This window comes from Prenolepis imparis, unplaced genomic scaffold, assembly GCF_030444845.1.
Source record: "Prenolepis imparis isolate NDT839.2.m4 unplaced genomic scaffold, iyPreImpa1.0 SCAF_12, whole genome shotgun sequence".
Taxonomy (NCBI): domain Eukaryota; kingdom Metazoa; phylum Arthropoda; class Insecta; order Hymenoptera; family Formicidae; genus Prenolepis; species Prenolepis imparis.
Genome location: NW_028141170.1, coordinates 10,246,032 through 10,265,620, shown reverse-complemented (window position 1 = coordinate 10,265,620; position 19,589 = coordinate 10,246,032). Strand labels below are relative to the sequence as shown.

The window sequence follows — 19,589 nt, the reverse complement described above, 5'->3', positions numbered from 1 at the left end:
CGCGCCTGATGATGTCACTGGAGGGAACCGGCGCGAAAAAGCGCTCTTCGCGCCCTCTCTGGGGATGCGGCGGAGTCGCGCTGTCACCTTCGAAACATGGCGTATGTTTTGTTTGTGTGCGCGAGGATGATGGTTACGCGCGGAGTGCTCGGCTACGAGGAGCTTTCCCGTAATTAAAGGACTTTAAATCCCCTCGGGACGGTGGGGGGGAGGGGGAGGAGGAGGAGGCGGGGGAGGAGGAGGGACAGAAGTGTCGTTGCGTGAAAGAGGGACGCGATGAACGCGACGAGCCTGTACGTGTCTACGTGTCGACTGGTGCTGCAGGCGGACGCCGAGGACCCCAACTCCTGGACGGACCTCTACAGGCTGGTGCCCTATTTGAGGCAGAGTCTCAGCTGCACGGTGTGCTCGAACCTGCTGATCGAGCCGCACACGCCGACCGAGACCAACTGTCAGCACCACGTGTGCCGGGGATGCCGCGGCGGCCGCAAGAAGCTGAAGCCGTCCTGCGGCTGGTGCAAGGACTACGACAAGTACGTGGAGAACGTTCAGCTACGGATATTATTGCAGTGCTACAAGAAGCTGTGCGAGTACCTGACCAGTACGGGTATCTATCGCACCCTCCTGCTGTCCGTCACCTCCGCGAACAGCGCTACCACCAACGGGGCACCGTCCACCATCGGTGCCAGCAGTCTGATGGAGCTTATCCAGGAAGGTGCGGGCTTCAAGGATGAGTTCAAGAGCAACGCTGGCCTGTCCAAGTCCGCATACAGCATTCTACCGTGCGTCTATACCAGTACCACCTCTACGCAGACCCAGGGCAACAGCATTCAGACCACCGAGGCGATATCCCAGAGTATACCTGGTGTGTATCGTCATTGGTGTACATTATTTCAGGATAATATAAGTAATATACGAGTAATTCTTACTTTTATCCTGTCGTCAAACTAGAATCGCCAACGATTCGTACGGTATCGAACGGATCCTCCATATATTCTGTGATGTACGCTGGATCTGGTAACAAAATTACGATAAAGCGTAAGGCTGCCGCTACGGAGGACACGGAAACGAGTCAGCAGGAGACGGACGGGAGCCAGCACAGCTCCGTAGGAGGGGTAAAATGCATTCCGTCTTCCCACCTTAGATATGGGACCCCTTCCGAGAAAAAATCTTCAAAGGGCAGCAAAGTAATTTCAATAGATATTCGGTTAATCTTATACGACCTTACAGGATTTTTATACATTCGCACTATAATCTTCGTTTAAATGCTTAAAGATAATATGCGTCCTCCGTAAGGTACACTTCTTGTAAGGTACAATAATTTTACTGACCTATTAACAATTACATAGCTGAATATTAATGATTAACTACCTGTGTATTTGTCGCTTTTATTTTTTTTGCACTAATACTAGCTTTAGAGAATATCTCGAGACTTACATTCACCTAGGTCCCATAAGAAAGATTAATGCAGATGTTTTTTTTTATGTTTAAAGAGATGTTCCAACTTTTAACTTGACTACTTCTGCATTGATCTGTAATATTTAGTTTTATATACCAATATTTCTTTACAAATATTAGCTATAACACAACTCGTTTTGTTATAAGCAGTCTTCGGGCAGTTTTAAGAAGCCGAGGTCAAGTTCCGCCAGAAGTAAAAGGAAAGGATGCAGATGCGGCAACGCCACTGCGATACCTGGGAAACTCACCTGTTGCGGTCAAAGGTGTCCATGTTACGTGGAAAGTAAACCTTGCGTAGAATGTAGGTGTAGAGGTTGCAGAAATCCTCATACAGCAGATGGATTAAAAGTGAGTTAATTTACTTTATTTAAAAAAAACCTTATTTTTCTAATTCTTGTCTTCTGCCTTCGAGCGTCTGTTTTGTCCTCTTATAATAATTCTTATCTACATTTCAGATTCGTCCACATATTCCTGAACTTCATAATTTACAATTGCAACTGTCCACCTCTTTGGATTGCGACGCACTAAGCGGAGACCCTCTGGGATCTGTACCGCAATGTCTGTCGACGTCACCTACAACAATACAAGTGTTAAATGTGTATTCTACTCCGAGACTAGATATTGACAATGTGCCGCAAAACTTACCCGCCGCTTTGTTAGTGGGGGAAGATGCTATGGTGAGTACTGAAAGTGAAGCGGAAGACAGTGATATACAAATCGATGTGTGACAAAGTATTTAAATGAACATTGCAAAGGTGATAACAAATATTAAAATAGTAACAGATTGTGACGAGTCCGCTTTTAAAGCAGAAAAGGACGCATTATGTAAATAGCTTAATCGAAACTGATCTATACTAAAAATTATAAGAATCAAAAATATGCAATTAAAAATTGCAACGGTGATAATAAACATACATATATATGTATATGTGTGTGTTTACTATCTCCTATATATTTGTGTAAATATTTTGTACATGAAAAACTGAAAAATTTAATTGGATGTTTAACACGTTCGATGCCCCACTGGACTTTCCGTTCAGGCCGTTTAATATTTTTACTATTAAATGTAACATTATTATGAAAATATTTTATAAAAACATGTATCGATGCCTAAATGCATAGTGCAAGTCAAGCTTTATATATCAAGACTCGTCTTATTCATTGTCAGCCCAACAAGCACTTAATTACAGTCATTACGGTAATATATAACCAGAGAATTAAATATTTATTTTTATGAAGCGTAAAAATTCATAATGTATAAAGAAGGAAAGAATATAAAATGCATTTGTATATCTATAAAACAATGAGACTATAATCATTATACATAATTCTTTCTTTCTTTTTTATAGCAATAATGTTACATGTTTTTTTTATTTGTTCTAAAGAACATTTTGAAAGTTACACTTTTTTTTTTTAATAATAATACTTTTTGCAATCTTATATATATTTTATGTATCATAAGCAAAATTATGAGCCTCGACAATATGAGGTGACCAACGCGACATGAACGGAAAGTCATGAAAAATCAGTCTGGCATGGAACATGTTAATCACAATGAGTCAATTTTGTCTGTAAGATTTATCATCGTTATAATTTATCATCTGTTATTTTATTATATATAATGCATTATATGCATTAACATGTTTTTTAAAAAATGTGCAAACGCTTATAACTTCTGCCGAATATTGTTCTGTTAATTGTATAGTATAAAAGGCAAGTTTTATACATGAAAATATTTCTCAAAAGTCGATTTACTATGTGTGTAAATATAATTTTCTATGTAAACGTATATTTTGTTCATATTTTATACGCCAATATAGATACGCCAATTATACAACATTGCACATTTTATAGATACACATGAATATATATTGAAACAAATTTTACGTCAACATGTGTATTCAGAATATATATTAATCTGTCCACATTCTACAATTTGTGAACATTATATAGCTGATGCTGAAACCACAGACATACAAATTGTCTGTGAAAATTAGTTGAAGCAAGGCTAGCTAAATTTAAAAATGAAAGCTGATGAATTGAATGTTTACGCATCAAAAACTATATCGTCAACTTGCCAGTTGTACATACAATGTGACAAAAAGATCGTTATCTATTTTGCATACTAATTTTTACAATCCTTAAGTATAAAAAAAGGTGTGTGGGACGGCAACCTGTTAAATTTTCCTACAATTTAAGATTGCATCGAAATAATGTGACAAATACTCTAAATATAAGCTGCGTATACTAACAGAAAATAATCTAAATCTAAATAATAAATGAAAAGATATACATACGTAAATCAGGTTGTAAAAACTGTTTATGTTTATTTTAGAAAATTGAAGATATAATTAGATAAATGCCTAGTTTTTATTTGCTTTGAAATTTTACTCAAAAGAAGATTCATGTTAAGTAGCGTTACTAGCAGGATTGGATTTTTCTAATAAATAATCACTACAGACATAAATTCTAAGGTAGCAAATTCTCAAAAAAACTATTATTATTAATTTATTAATTAGTAAGTATTAATAAAAAATATTAAATTTAAAAGTTTATTTTTTTATCACATCACATTTCAAAAGAAGGAAATATATAATTTTATTTACTTAATAAATTATTATTAAAAAGAAAATTTTATAAAGAAGAGATATGTATATCAATAAAAAAAAAAAAGAGATCTTTTATTCTTCATTTTGTATAAATAGTTTATTAATAATAAAAATGTTATTTTTATTAATAATTTTTTTCTATAAATTATATACATTATTATTTATAAAATCTGCTACAATGCGACGTGTCACCGATCAAAGAGATAGCAATAAAAGAATATACTATATATTCGATATAAAAATAAATACAAGATACTCCATTTATAATAGAGCAATTAATATAGTTTTAATGTCAAAATTTATTTATTTATATTTACTTTATTTCTTATTATTTTATATGATATATGTATATTACTTATTTTTGTTACACATATATATGGGATTTATTTAATAAATTATAAATATATAAAAATATATGCGGATAATATCTTTTTTTTCAAGCAACACTTTATGTGTCTGTAGACAACAAAGAGTTAAATCCAATCCTGCGTGGTGACTATATATTACATAAAACTTGTAATAATTATATACATTATTATGTATAAACGGTATCTTATGTCAAAAAGACGTGTAAATTTTTGGACGTGTATTTTTCAGAAATAATTCTGTTGAATTTTGTAGTATAAACGATATCGAGAATAGCAAATTTTAGAATTATAATTCACTCGCGTATAATCGAATATGTTAATTACTCATTATATTTAAAGCGTACGAAACATTAGTACAAAATTACTAAGTGTATGTAGAATATTTTTTAATTTCTATGTGTGCATGTGTGTGTGCGCGTGTGTGTGTGCATTCTCTTTTAAAGTATCTATAAATCCATCAACTGTTGCTCATGTGTAATTATGCTTGGATACAAATAGGATATCTATATCAATTCTTTTGCAACAATAGTCGACACAATAGCATACACTCTCACAGCACAGAAATGATCTCATAATTTGCGATAAGATGGTTCACAAAACGTGGAAAAAGAAAGAGATATCGATAAAATAAATACATATGGGCTAAATCCTTTGTAAATCTTATGAATAAGAAAATTTATACGGTGTATGATCCGCATTAAATTAACAATAAGGCAATATGCAATAAAGCTCAACATAAGATAAAATTAATGCAAGAATGTAATATTATCTATTTTTATATGTAATAGTTAATATTATCTAATTGCTATTTTGATTCAATTTATAATTTTGAGAATTACACACAAATATATATAGATAGTAAATTAAATCTTGCTCTCTGTTTGTTAATTTTGTCTTATGTAAAGCTAAATAAATTGGAAACTGTTTAAATTATTTTAAAATCTAATTGTAGCAAAAAAAAAAGAACAAAAGAAGAAATCGCAAATTTCTAAAATTAATTGTATTAGGTATCGCACAATGCATTTTAATCAACATAGCACATTAATTACTATGTTTCATATGTATATATTAAAGTAAGGCAAAAACAGCAGTCGGGACCTAGTTTAAATGGTACATTCAGGTATAATTGAGGAGTGACTTTGAAAATATCGGTCAGAAATGATCATAATTTGATCATCAGTAAAGCATAATATTCATAGTAAATAGCAATAATGGTATATAGCATATAAGTCACATTTTAATATTTAGTTGAGGCACCATATTCTGCCATATATGGCATATTTCTAATATATTTTAAATAGACCAACTTTTAAAAATTCAAAAAATAAAAATTGTTCAAGTTGAAAAGTTTAAAGTGAAATTGTACAGCAAACTATAATTAGAAGTTACTCCTCAATAGAAGATCAATTATTATTCATGATACAATTAAGAATCGAAATCACGTTTATATAAAATATAATTAATTCTTGAAAAATGTGAATATTTTATTGAAATTGCAACATCTCTCTTGGATGTAATATACAAAGTATTCGTTAACATCTTTTGTTATTCACAAATTAATGGTATCATGTACATCACAGGGTTAAGGAAGGGATCTATGTTTCAACTGTGTAATTTGTCAGATTATGTCAAAACTTATACGAAAAAAAAAGGAAAGAAAAAAATGCGAGTTGCATATTGTCATGACATATAGAGCTAATAGAATAAAAATATTTTACATACTAGAATTTGCATCATTTTGTAAAAAAAAGAGAAGAAAAAAGAAATATGAGACGAGGAATGCGCATCTATTTTGTTTGTACATAAACGACACGAGAGTTTCTTGCGAGAAACTTATTTATTAAATTCTTTGTTTAAAAATAACGTTTTTGTATTTATTACTATTTTACTAAATTACGACACAACATTTTACTAAAAGCATATATAACCAAACAATATAGTATAATTTATATACATTATATATATATAAATATGAAAAAAAAAAAAGTAACGAACTTATTATATATGGTATAAGAATGTTTACATAGAGATACAATTTTATTCCGTACGTTTTTTTTTCATTAAGATATCGTGCAGCTCGCTTCTATGTTCACCGATAATTTTATAAAACTTGTCGAAAAACCGTTGACCAGATTGTTCTAAAAATGTGTCTCTTCTGGTAACCGCATCCAATTTATCCTCGGCCTCTTCTATTTCAAGATCTATCGCTTGTATATCTGGCATCGTATCCTGAATTTCTTTAATTTCACTTTTCAGCACTTCTATCCGTTTTGTCAATTCAACTTTCTCATTTTTTACATCCGTCTTCATTTTATCGATGCAAGATCTCTCCTCTTCCAATTTTTCTTCATTTACAAAAGATTTAACTTTCTCTTGCAATTTCTCCAGTTCTACAGTCTCCGAAGAGATTTGAGAGTCCACTCCGCTGCATTGCTTTGCCAATAATTCTTTGAAATTATTCATTAGGGAAACTTTTTCTTTCATAATATCCATCATCTGTGGATTTAATAATCCACTTTCCGGGAGTTTCAATTCATCAAAATTCATATCAATGTCGTTATCGACATGCATAAAAATCTCTTTATTATATGCCCATATTGCTTTAGTGAGTTCGTTACTGGAGGTTGCTAAATTGATATCCAAAGTGTACAGTTCCTTTTGGTAATCCGTCAAATGCTCATCAAATCCATGTATGTAATTTTGTAGTTCTGTGCTTTCTTGGACAATCTTTTCCTTTTCAGACTTAGACATGGGCTGCTTCTTCACAGTTGAGACTAATCCTTGATACTGTATATTTGCCACTTTAAGTTGCTCGTTCACAATATCGATGTCCGTATTTAATTGTTTCGTTTCGGCAGAAACCCTTCTTATATAATCCTCTTTCTCCTTGATACTGTTCAATTGCATAGCTTCTCTGTCGCGTAAAGACGATAATTTTTCACTCAAATTTTTCACTACTTCGTCGAGTTCCCGCGACTCCTCTTCCATTATCTGTAACTTCGAGGTATTTTCTTCCAATATTTGACGGGTCTGGACTATATCCTCCTCAGAAATGCCTTTCAGATTTGCAATATCCTGTTGGTATTTTTCCAACAATTCCGCCTCGTCGTTCGGTCTCTCTTCGTTCCAAGCTCTATAGCACTCCAACAGTGCTGTTAATTCTAGTTTGCTACTTTGAGCTTGTTGCTCTGTTCCAACGAACGGTAAAGTTTCCAACTGATATGCGTTAAACGCAATTTCTCTCACTTGACATGTTTCTACCAACCAACCGATCCATCCCAGGACATGGGGCCACGAATGCATCGTATTGGCTGTTTTTAACCACGATTTGGTTATCACACCGGGGTAATGTAGCTTCTTCGCACATTTCGGAAGCTCCTCTATGTAATTTGCCATTGTAAGTTCTTGCTTGATGTCTAAAATCTTCAGCAGAAAATTGGTAACTTCTACAAACATTTTCAATGTGATGGACTTCAGACTGCCGTTGCTGTTGAGCATGGTCGAGTGCTGATTCATGTAAAAATAGTTGTCTATCTTGTTCAGCAACTCCATCTGATAACTCTTATCCGACAAGGGCCTTGTGTCTTTCCTGGGACCTTTAACACCCACGCGCTCGACAGACGGCGACCGACCTGATAAAGCCGCATGTCCACCCGAACGCGCTGAATTTGGCAAATTAAGCTTTGCAGAACCTCTCAGAGGTGTAACTAGAGTCGATGAACGTATAGGAGTTCTACCTAAACCTATACAAACAAATATATATATATACATATATGAGTTGTGATTTAAAGACTTAATAAAGATGATTTAAATAAAGATTAAAACCTGCCAGGAGATTACAAATATTTGTGTGTACAAATAAAGCTATTTTTAAAGGACCTCGCAAATACATAGGATTTTGACTTTCAGTGGAATTGGCTGTTTTTTTCACATGTTGTAGCTTATGTCCTGCTGAACAAAAGATGTAAAGCCAGCGTCAAACAACTCGTAAAGCCCAAGTTTTTCGTATTTGACTGGTTGTAACTCTCGAATATTTAGCTTTGAGGCTATTACATCTTCTGTTCAGCGAGTCATAAGCTACAACATATGAAAAAAAACAGCCAATTCCATCGAAAGCCAAAATCCTATCTATTTGGTGCGAGGTCCTTCATTAAAAACACATCTTTATCCTGCATCAATAGATAGCAAGTTTGTCAAATCAAATTCAAGATTCTGTAATCTAGCGTTCCAACAAATTGTTCAATCTTTTATATATTTATACCGCAATGTTGTATATAAACAAATTATAAATTGCATATCCTAAGTATTGGGTGGGGATAGATTTTTAGAAAATCAGAAAGGTTTACATGTGTAGTAAATATTTGCTCAATCCTGTTATTCTCTCTCTCTCTCTCTCTCTCTCTCTCTCTCTCTCTCTCTCTCTCTCTCTCTCTCTCTCTCATTCAGCTGATTGAAATTCGAATGCTTTTAGCGTAATTACCTGCACCTGGCGGTTTTAAATACGATATCCTGCCGCCAATCGATCCCGCTCGGTCGCTGGAGGAGCTTCTGAAGCGGGGCCTGGGAATATGACTTTCGTTAGTCGAAACCCTTTTCGGCTTCGACGTTTGCGTCCTTCGCTGCTCGCTTCGAGAACGACGATTATCCATCCTGGAGAAATCCTGGCCAAAGCGATCTTCGAATTTGTTCCTCTATGGATTTTCGTCTTTACAACAGATATTCGAGAATATCCTCTTCCTGATGAAATCTTTCCAACGTATTTTCGCCTCTTGGATGTCTTTTACCGCCTTAACAAAACGAGACCCAACTTAACCACGGATTTTCAAATTTTTGAAACGGTTAAAATCAGCGGGAAGGTTATAGTGACCTCTATGAGAAATAGGGATTTTGTCGAACGTTTTGATTGGCTGCCGATGCGGAACCCTAGATGTTCTCTAGCCCAGCAGCCAATTGGAACGTTCGACGAATTGTTTGATCAGCCAATCAGCGTAAAGAGATCTTTTTCCTCTTTTGCTAAAGGTGGCTTTTCATGCTGACGCTCGACGCTCATTTTTAGCGTCAAAAGACGTCACGTGACCAAAATTGACGAATTGGTATCTTTATTTTTAATATCTTATGAAAAATTAATATTAAAAAATTGTTAATATTAAAAAAAAATTATAACAGTAATTAGATTTCAAATATTAAAAAAATAATGAAACTGATATATCGATTTTCCGATTTTTTTTTGCAATAATCGATTATTTAGTATCGGTTTTTTTTTATTTTTATCGATTCTTTTCGTATCGGTTTTTTTTTCAAAATCGCGTATCCCTATAAAGGTGCCTTTTCATGCTGACACTCGACGCTCATTTTTAGCGTCAAAAGACGTCACGTGACCAAAATTGACGAATTGATATCTTTATTTTTGGTCACGTGACGTCTTTTGACGCTAAAAATGAGCGTCGAGCGTCAGCATGAAAAGGCACCTTTATAGGGATGCGCGATTTTGAAAAAAAAACCGATACGAAAAGAATCGATAAAAATAAAAAAAAACCGATACTAAATAATCGATTATTGCAAAAAAAAATCGGAAAATCGATATATCAGTTTCATTATTTTTTTAATATTTGAAATCTAATTACTGTTATAATTTTTTTTAATATTAACAATTTTTTAATATTAAATTTACATAAGATATTTGAAAATAAATCAACTTTTTGGTATCATAAGAAAGAGTGATCTATATTATTTGCCTCTCATTCTATACGTGTGGTTACTGTGGTTACCTTCAGATGAAATTTCATGAGCAGTGAAATGCAGCAGCAGTTTAGTAATTTCTAGATACAATTTGGTGATTTCTTTGATTTAGCGCAAAAATCACCAAATTGTATCTAGTAATACGGCCTGAGGCTGTGCTCATCGATATATTCACCAAAAAATATCAAAAATCGATATATCGGCAGTTAAAAATCGATTAATCGACAAAAAAAATCGAACGTTTCGATTAACTCGATCAATATCGCGCATCCCTATTTGCTAAAAAGAACATATTTTACAAACATTTTTCCATGTGTTAATTTTTACTTATAATGCATTTATAAGCGAAGTAAAAATTGTCAGACATGCCAATTAATGATTAATACATAATTAATATATTTTATGACGCCAATGGCACATCATAATAATATATAATTAGCGACCGGTATATTCATGAAGAAGATATCTATGGATAAATTGCATTTTCACATGTAATTTATTATAATAAACAGGATGTGGAACATAATGTTAAGAAAGTTATTTAATACTATTGTTAAGACTCAAAAAGCGGAGGTAAATCTTTTGCGTTATATGATAAGAGAGAGAGAAAGAATAATTTATAATTGTAGAGGTTAACTTTTATACAGATACAATAATAAACTTTGCAATTAAAAATCATAAATAAAATGTGCTCTACATTTTATCATTTATATATATATATATATATATTATTTAAAATTTGTTGTTATATATAATATATATTATTCCTCTAAAAATTTAATCTTATTTTTTATATTTTAATTTACAGGTATGCAAATATTGGAGATCAAATGCAATTGCTTTTAAAATAAACAATATGTGCACCGATGCTGTGAATGCAGATTCCCTATCTTTAGAAGATAAAGAGAAGATACTCCAAATAATAAATGGTAAAAGCACAGAAGATCTATTGCAGTGAGTTAATTATATGTATAAGAAAATATTCTATAGAAAAACAAATTTCTGATTATATATTCTTTATCATTGAAATTATATTTATGTCAAGGTACTCCATTACTAAGAAGCGTGCACAGAATTTAGAATGCCATCGGGAAAATCATGGACCGTATAAGTCATTGGAGGATTTATTACAAGTTAAGGGTATGAGTGACAAATGTCTGTACAAGTTCTATAAGTCTATCATATGCGGCAAGAAGAGGACGGGTCCTAAAAAAATTACACGAGGCTTAGTTCTAATACCAAAACCTACTGGTCAGAAGGTTCGCTTAACAAGAAATCAAACTTAATCTTCAAATTAAAATATTGCATTATATATATCATTAATATCTTTTCTTTCTCTTGTTCCTGTGCCATTAATTTTATTCATATGAAATATTGCAGGATGTCAATACAGTATTAGGCATATACATAGGATCGGATATGATAAGTTGGTCATTGTTAAATCGAGATTGCCAAGTATTAAAATGGGATTACAAGTGCTTTCCGCAAAGTAGGTTGAAGGAGAATATTCATTCTTTACTTCAAATAGTAAGTAATCACAAAAAATTACAAACACAATTAAAGGTTTATTGTATAATTATAATTTAATTGTTTTTGTGTGTTTTTCAAGTTTCCTATTATAAACTTAATAAAAAAATATAATGTTTAAAGCTCTCGAATTGACCATCAATTGCAGAATGAATATTTGGAATCGTCAGCTATGTATTTTTATTTTTATTTATTTATTTTTTTTAGACATTACCAATAGCTGCAAAATTACCAAAAGCTGATCGATATATAATGCAAGAAACTGTTAGTAAAATGGGCTATCACAAGGACCGCTCGCTTTATCAAGCTTATGTACAAGAATCTGTGATAACTGGTATCATTCTGTCACATCTGGCAACATCAAATATTAAATTTAACAGTATGAGAATTGTTTTGTACACAGATAGTCATATTAATACTAGAAGGATTAAAATTCATGATTATGTTATTGAAGGAAGAAGGAAAAATTGTTTCCTTTTTTCTACATAAATTAAAATAATTAATTACTGAATAATAAGAAATAAAATTTTTTCTCTTAATTTACATTAATCAGTTTTTAAAAATATAAGTTTAATGATTAAAATGAGATAGGCTAGCTTTAAAATTAAGTTTTTAGTTGCATTCTATAAGTCGAAAAAAATAATCTCTTTTATCCTTCTAGTATTAATATTTCATATAAAAATTTCAAAAGAAAGAAACAACATAAAAGCATTATTCTAAATTTTTCAGGTACCACAGAGTTTATAACTAATAATGTATTTATACTACGCCAGCGTATTTTACCAAAAATCTACGGACTTGTAGTTGGTGACGAAGTTATAGCTACAAAATACACGATGGAAAAATTACTGCAGGAGAGCGACGGACTGATGAAGACCAAAGAATGTCTGCCGAGCGTATTAATAAATACAGAATTAAGAAACATGTACAACGCGCAAAATCCTGCCTATCAAGAGCAAATTAGTTGGTCTTTATTGATAGCGTTAGCTTTTCTAGAATTGGTTGTACATCAAAGAACTGATATGATCGTTCGTAGCGATATATAAAGACTATTATTGTTTATTATTATCTAACAATGTTAAGGAAGAGAATGATATTAATATTATCGATGAGTTTATTTTGTAAATTGATGTTATATATTATTGTTATATAACAGCTAGTAAAATATATTTTTGTGTAATTTTGAATCTGATAAGAAAAAGTAAATCTGACATTATCGATAACATTTGTATCATTTGTATTGTAATCATAGAATGTCACAAAACGTATCGTTGACACTTTAAGTTGTCCGAGATATACGTTTGATATAAATACAAATAGATAACATAAAAGGATCTTTAATAGAATATTTATAAACTTCGATATATGATTTGGACTATTTCTGAAATTTTAATAGTCTTTTTTTCTAATTAAATGATAAAAGGAATCGATAATTCTCGTAATAAATTCACTCGCGAATGTTATATCGAAAATAATTAAAATTATGAAATTGCGAGAATTATCAATAAAAATAATAATATATAAATACGATAGACTTCTTTCTATACAGGTCCATTCATTTATTATATCGTCACGTTTCATTATGCTATCTATTTATTTATTTCCAAGTATGTATTGTTGCTCGCTGCTCGGATACAAACTCGTTTATCTCTTATAAGATTGCGTATAGCGGTATTTTTGCGACAAAAATAGAATATTATCCGGACGATGTTTGCAAAAAATCATCGAGCGAGAGCAAAATGAGTTGCTGCCTCGTCTGATCCGAAGAAGAAAAAGCTTCTCGGTGAAATAAAATATACATCTTCGTATATTCTGTACATATTTTTTTTATATAGATTTTTTCTCGTGCTGAAATATATGATACTCTAATCACGACTCGTAAGATACAGTTACGGGGGACATTTATAAGCGCCGCTGCTTTTTTAAGTGGGCAGTGATACTGCAATGCGTAAAGAAAAAAAAAAGAAAGAAAGAAAATATACCTGTGTACGAAAATGGTGATCAAGCGTAAAGGGAAACACACCAAATCTTTATTTTTCATTCTATGTATCTGAGACTTGACTTTGGTTTACAACCGCGCTTAGGCTCCATCACGAAAATACGTACATGAACGTATCCGAGTTAAGCTTATACGCGACGAGACGTGTCCACGTAAGGATATCGCGGAAAAAATTTGGAAGCTGTTTAAAGCTGAATGTCAATCGTGAAAAAAAAATATATAATAATATAATAAAAATAAAACAGACTGGATTAGAGAAGATTATTGTGACTTAATTCAGTAGGAGAGACTCCTTGTTCTGGTAAACAGAACACATTTACTGCTTTTAAAACAGCGTCCAATTTTCTACGACATCCTATGTATGAGAAAATGAGTAATCATAATTACATCATCTGTATGTACGAACAAGATTATTCGATTAATTCTGACGTTTCGGTAAAGGCTGCGCGTGCCAAAACCAGTATGTGTTATTGCACGTGTAGAGATATGTATTTTTGCCGCCAGGAATTTATTTCCAATTTCTTTTTTTTTCAATTCCTTATCGAGCAGAAAATGAAACTTTATAAGAAAAACATATTTACATATATTCGTAAGAAAGAATTTGCATAATAATTGAATTTGTCTAAATTAAAATAAAATTCGAGCGATTATACATAATTGTAGAATATATCTGTTTGTAAAAATACACGAATTAATGTGACGATCAAAAAAATGAGAGATGTAATTAGCTGTCAAGCCCAAATAGCAAGCATATGTCATTTTGACGTCGAATGACGTCATCAGACGTCAAAATGACGTCAATTTGCTACTTAGGAGCATCGTTAAATTCCAGGCATGTAAAAAAAAAGAGCACATGTATCTCTAATTTTCAGTTCATTACCGATTGCTCTCTTATAACGCATAATTATTACAAGCACTGTCTCTGCGGCGTGAAATTTATTTCGTATAAATGAATTCTATATATTCTTTTTAAAAAAAAGAAGAGAGAGGAAAAGACGACGCATGGACGACATGTGATCGCGCATCTTACAGATTTATGTTACAAAGCGTGCGCAAGTACTCCGTTTTTAATTTATACCCTTCGTCCTTCGATTATATATATATATATATATATATATATATATATATATATATATATATATATAATTCTCCGGGTTATATTTATTATGTATTGTACGTAGGTAAACTCGTGCTGCATTCACAGAGCATACAGAAAATCTTTAGTAAAATCTATTTACCTCTCGATATATTAACAAATTATATATGGACATACACATCTGCAATCGTATTATCGTACAATAAATCGATCGATCCGTCCAGCATTGCATTCGCTTTTCTCGATTACTTTGAATCGCATCGCCGCCAGATTTTTTTTTAACACAATTTATATAATTATTAGAATGATACCCGATCAGACCAGCTGGAAACGAGTGTCGACATATATACTGATATTTTATGTATATATATATATATATATATATATTTATATCTATGTATACGCGTATATATACCTAATATGTAATATACATATATGTATATTTATATTAGGTATATACACTATATACCTAACAATTGTATATATTATATATACTATACGTATACAAAGTGTCCCATATAGATGGAATACACACTCGGAAATTGATTGCCAAAGGAAAGAGATGTTTAAATTTTGACAAGGAATATCAGTTTGTATTCTATCTATATGAAACACCCTATATATATGTGCATATTTCATTATACAATACTATAACACATTGCAAAACGAGGGGCATTAAGTACGTACATTACTAATTCGTATAATTTACAACACTCTGTTATAACTAGAAACGTTCCTATTGCATGCATATGTATAAAATCTATCGTTTAAATATACAGTTCGGGGAAGGGCCGTGTATCTCAAACAATATTAACCGACAATGTAATACAACAAAAAATTCTTTACGAAATTTGGTTGCGTAAAACAAGTATATCCTTATTACTTCGCATTTAAAAGCAAGGCTACGCATTGATTTTTTTCTTCTCTCCGAAGATATAAACATTTTTGACACGTCAGCTGCCCAAGTAGCAAATTGACGTCATTAAACGTCAAAATGACGTCAATTTGCTACTTGGGTCGAAAATACGGGTTACAAAGTAGGAAATACTTAACGATTTTGCTGTTTTAAACAATACGTGTAATTAATTTCGAAAATAAGATCGACTTCTCGATTACATAACTAATGAAACGGAAAGAGATTGACATATTCTGACGTTATATCCGCTATATATAATAATAGGAGTCACGCTTCGAACAACATGTGTATACAGACACATATTTTATAAGGCTAATTATAATTATATATTCTAAATTTATTCAACATTTACAATACAATCAGAGAGATTTCTCTTTATCATACTTTGGAAGATTATAATGAAAAAATGGGGACACGCAACTAAAAAGACATATATATATAATATATGTATATATATTTCTGGGTCTTGAAACGTCCCAATTTCCCGTAACTGTATACTCTTTCCTTTCGCTCTATTGCTCTAACTGCATATAATAATGTGTCCGCGACGCGATAAATAATTATATGTCAAACGGATTCTGAAGAAATTTAGAGAAGCATATAATTTTTTTTTCGCAGGGAGAAATGTACTACAATAATAATTAAATCACCGGCATTCATTCAAGTATGGGGAAAAGAAAGTGCAGTATATGAATCGAGAACGGAGAAAGTGTCGATATTTTGCAACAAGATGACGAGAGATTTATATTCTAAGAAAAGAAAAGAGATAAAATATATATATATATTTAAGACTATCGCAAGATATATATACTTTCATACAAGCGTTTTCGGACGATGATTCACCGGACGATTGTCGGCACGCAATCGAGTTTCGAGACTCGTATTGCTTCTTTTAATTATGTATGCGTCAAAGCATAATGTGACTTGAGAAGGATTATTTTTGTAAGATTTTTCTCGAGCCACGTTTATAGGGCACACTAAATTCGTACAAAGTTTACACATCTGCACGTGGAGAAATAATATAATTTTTAAGATGACCCCATTTTCTTTAGACTCACACGCGCGATTGGGGCAGTAATAAAGTTATTAGAACGTAACATTCTAGAATAACTCGATACAACGGGAAGAATTCACGATATGTGCTAAAGCTACACGATGAGAGAAAGAATATTGGAGCGGAAAAAGAGGAAAAAATACTCGCAAGCTCACGATTGCTCTTTGAAATTGGTCCGATGCAAAGTGCACAATAACATTGACAATACATATGACTGCTAACGCTACATTTAATCAAACGTATTAAAGAAATATGCACGTAAGGGAAAACATAAATTAAAACAAGTGTAAAAGAAACGAGTACTGGCTCGTAATTAGCCAGTTTTAATCATACCGCGATCAATCACCGACTCTCTGATCTTCGACATACATGGCTACTTGGTCGGAAACATTTCTCTATATTATGTCACTTTGGACTAGAATTGCAATTTAGCGATGGGCAGAGACAAACGCTCCAAATCGATGCAAAACGCACAACAAAAAAGAGAGAGTTTCGAATCATTTTAAATATTACTTAAAATTGAAAACTCTTGAATGATTTTGTAAATGTTACATGAATATTATCCACCAAATTTGAGATGTAAAATAAAATTACTCTCTGAACGATATTTTTTTATGACAATTTTTTATAAGAATAATTTATGACAATAATAATTTAATTAATAATACAATAATTCGTAATATATATAATACTTGCAATAAAAAAATGTGCTCGTTCAAATATCACACAATTCATGTTCAATATCCAAGATTTTCGACTTTTTCTTTTATTTCAAAAGTCTCAGAAATTTATTAAAACTAGAAAAGATTCTTCGAGATAGTCAAGATTAATAAAAATTTCTAATATTCGAAATGATTCGAAATTATGACATATATATATATATATATATATATATATATATTGATTCGATTGCTTGAAGACTTGCAAGAGGGAGAATTGAATGCCCATTGCTGGATGTAGAACATGCGAATACATGACTAATACACTGCTGTTTAAAGATAAAACATTGAAAAAATTCCTGCGATACAAACTCATTACAACATGCATACCGAAATAATTCATTCGCATACTGATTATACACTAATGTACTGATTATAGACTAACGTAAGCGATTTTTAACTTACGAAGATAATGGAATTTGTGTATATGTATGTGTGTGGGGCCAAACTTATAAATAGAGTTAAATATTTACATAAATTTAGTAAGACGTTTTTCAATCATTTTATCCAGCAGTGTAAATCGCGGATATACAACGAAATCTATCTCTATCTTCGATTTACTTCATAGATCTTCCCCTCTTTGGAAGTAAAAAGGCGAAGATTCAGTGTGCGGCACAGTAAGGCATACTACTGTTACGATATTTATCCATAGGACACATTTCGATATATATATGTATATATTGTATATATATATATATATATATATATATATATATATTGCATTATATATCTTTAATGACGATAACATGAATTATACAACTATCGGAGAGTGTAAACTATCGATATAATAGTAACATAAATTAACAAATTACTGGCTCGATCGTCAAACACGCGTCATCCACATCCACATTCACACTCGCACATGAAAGGCAACACGCAACATATAAGACAAATCACATGATAGATACACAGCGTAATGTGAATTGGACAGACTTTCTAACTCTTAATGCTTTACATTTAATTCATCGAATGTAAGCTAACACAAGTAAGTACTTATGTGAGTTTATTCAATATGCGAATTGATTTTTTTTTTGTTTTTGTTTTTCTTTTGCGATACGTCTAGAGTTCCTCGTATTCAACAATAATCAAAGTCGCGTTTGCTCAAATCCATTGAAGAAATCTCTATCGCACTTATTACATATACAAGATACGTTGGTTTAGTTCATTTAAAATAAATTCACCTCAGTTTGATGTATCACGAATTCGATAACAATTACGATATTCTCTTTATTTCTTCTTGTAGGAAAAGCTACAAGAAGGGGAATGAAATACTCAGTCGAAAATAATATCACAGTCTGGAGATATACAGTGGAAGACTAAAGATGCTGACATTACAAAGAAAAAAAAACTTTTTAATTGCTAAAGTGTTAAAGTGTTAAAGTGTAAATTTGTTTCAGATTATCGACGTTTCCAGTCAATTCATTTAACTCGTTTAACTATTCTCTTGAGAATGATTCTCAATTAAACTTTTTACAAGAAAAGTTTTTGTGCGCGAAAAAAAAGGAAAAAAAAAAAAAAAATTAGAACGGTGCAAGACGTTTTAAGTGTTGTTATTAACAATTCCTACGCTATCTTTTTTCTATTTCACTCTCATACTAGTCTCCCCTTACTCCCTCACACGATTGTGATATTATTTAAAAAGCTCTTTCGCTTCATCGAGTTTCTCAGTCACGTAGTAAATATATATACGATTCATCATATATAATAAAACGTATCTTTTCTCTCTCTATTTTTCTTGACCAAGCGTAATTGTCACAAGAAAAATGGGCGGGACAATAGCACGATCATAAAAAAAAAAAGTGACTAGCACATTCGCAACTCTTGTTCGTACAATAAAATCGAATCGGTTTTCGATTGGACTCTTATTCGACGACAGACGTATATCATACATGTATAACACGTATATCATACACACGTAATAAAAATAAGTTGACGGATTCTTGTATAATCGATCCTCGAGTTACCATGATTTATCGGCAAGACACATTGAATTTAACGCTTGGCTTAAACGCGCGGTTTTTTTTATCTCTTTCACGCCAATATGTTAATATAAAGCAATTAAAGAATCTTATCTTTCCTCTCTCTCTCTCTCTCTCTCTCTTAT

The 19,589-nt window shown here is 32.0% G+C and overlaps 3 protein-coding genes across 7 annotated transcripts; 2 read left to right on the top strand and 1 right to left on the bottom strand.

Annotated features, from left to right (window-relative positions):
- Nucleotides 1-224: 224 nt before the first annotated feature.
- Nucleotides 225-6,298, top strand: Msl-2 (male-specific lethal 2). 3 transcript variants are annotated; one of them, XM_083052431.1, is made up of 4 exons: nt 225-865; nt 952-1,115; nt 1,609-1,806; nt 1,914-6,298. In XM_083052431.1, exons 1-4 carry the CDS (start codon nt 277-279, stop codon nt 2,184-2,186), a joined length of 1,224 nt encoding a protein of 407 aa, XP_082908557.1. In that variant the 5' UTR covers nt 225-276; the 3' UTR covers nt 2,187-6,298. The 3 variants fall into 3 exon arrangements, with proteins under 3 accessions (XP_082908557.1, XP_082908556.1, XP_082908555.1); XM_083052430.1 differs by having other exon boundaries at nt 952-1,187; XM_083052429.1 differs by having other exon boundaries at nt 952-1,187; nt 1,606-1,806.
- A 14-nt stretch (nt 6,299-6,312) lies between these two features.
- Ndc80 (kinetochore protein Ndc80) lies at nt 6,313-9,237 on the bottom strand. Of its 3 annotated transcripts, none has more exons than XM_083052425.1 (2): nt 8,916-9,237; nt 6,313-8,178 (listed from the first exon to the last, which is right to left on the bottom strand). In XM_083052425.1, the coding sequence occupies exons 1-2, from the start codon at nt 9,082-9,084 to the stop codon at nt 6,473-6,475; spliced, it is 1,875 nt and encodes a 624-aa protein (XP_082908551.1). In that variant the 5' UTR covers nt 9,085-9,237; the 3' UTR covers nt 6,313-6,472. The 3 variants fall into 3 exon arrangements, with proteins under 3 accessions (XP_082908551.1, XP_082908553.1, XP_082908552.1); XM_083052427.1 differs by lacking the exon at nt 8,916-9,237 and adding an exon at nt 8,782-8,810; XM_083052426.1 differs by lacking the exon at nt 8,916-9,237 and adding an exon at nt 8,261-8,764.
- A 1,217-nt stretch (nt 9,238-10,454) lies between these two features.
- LOC145944173 (transcription elongation factor, mitochondrial) lies at nt 10,455-15,020 on the top strand. Its single transcript, XM_083052341.1, has 6 exons — nt 10,455-10,747; nt 10,983-11,128; nt 11,220-11,433; nt 11,555-11,701; nt 11,909-12,080; nt 12,431-15,020. The coding sequence occupies exons 1-6, from the start codon at nt 10,688-10,690 to the stop codon at nt 12,745-12,747; spliced, it is 1,056 nt and encodes a 351-aa protein (XP_082908467.1). The 5' UTR covers nt 10,455-10,687; the 3' UTR covers nt 12,748-15,020.
- Nucleotides 15,021-19,589: the final 4,569 nt, after the last annotated feature.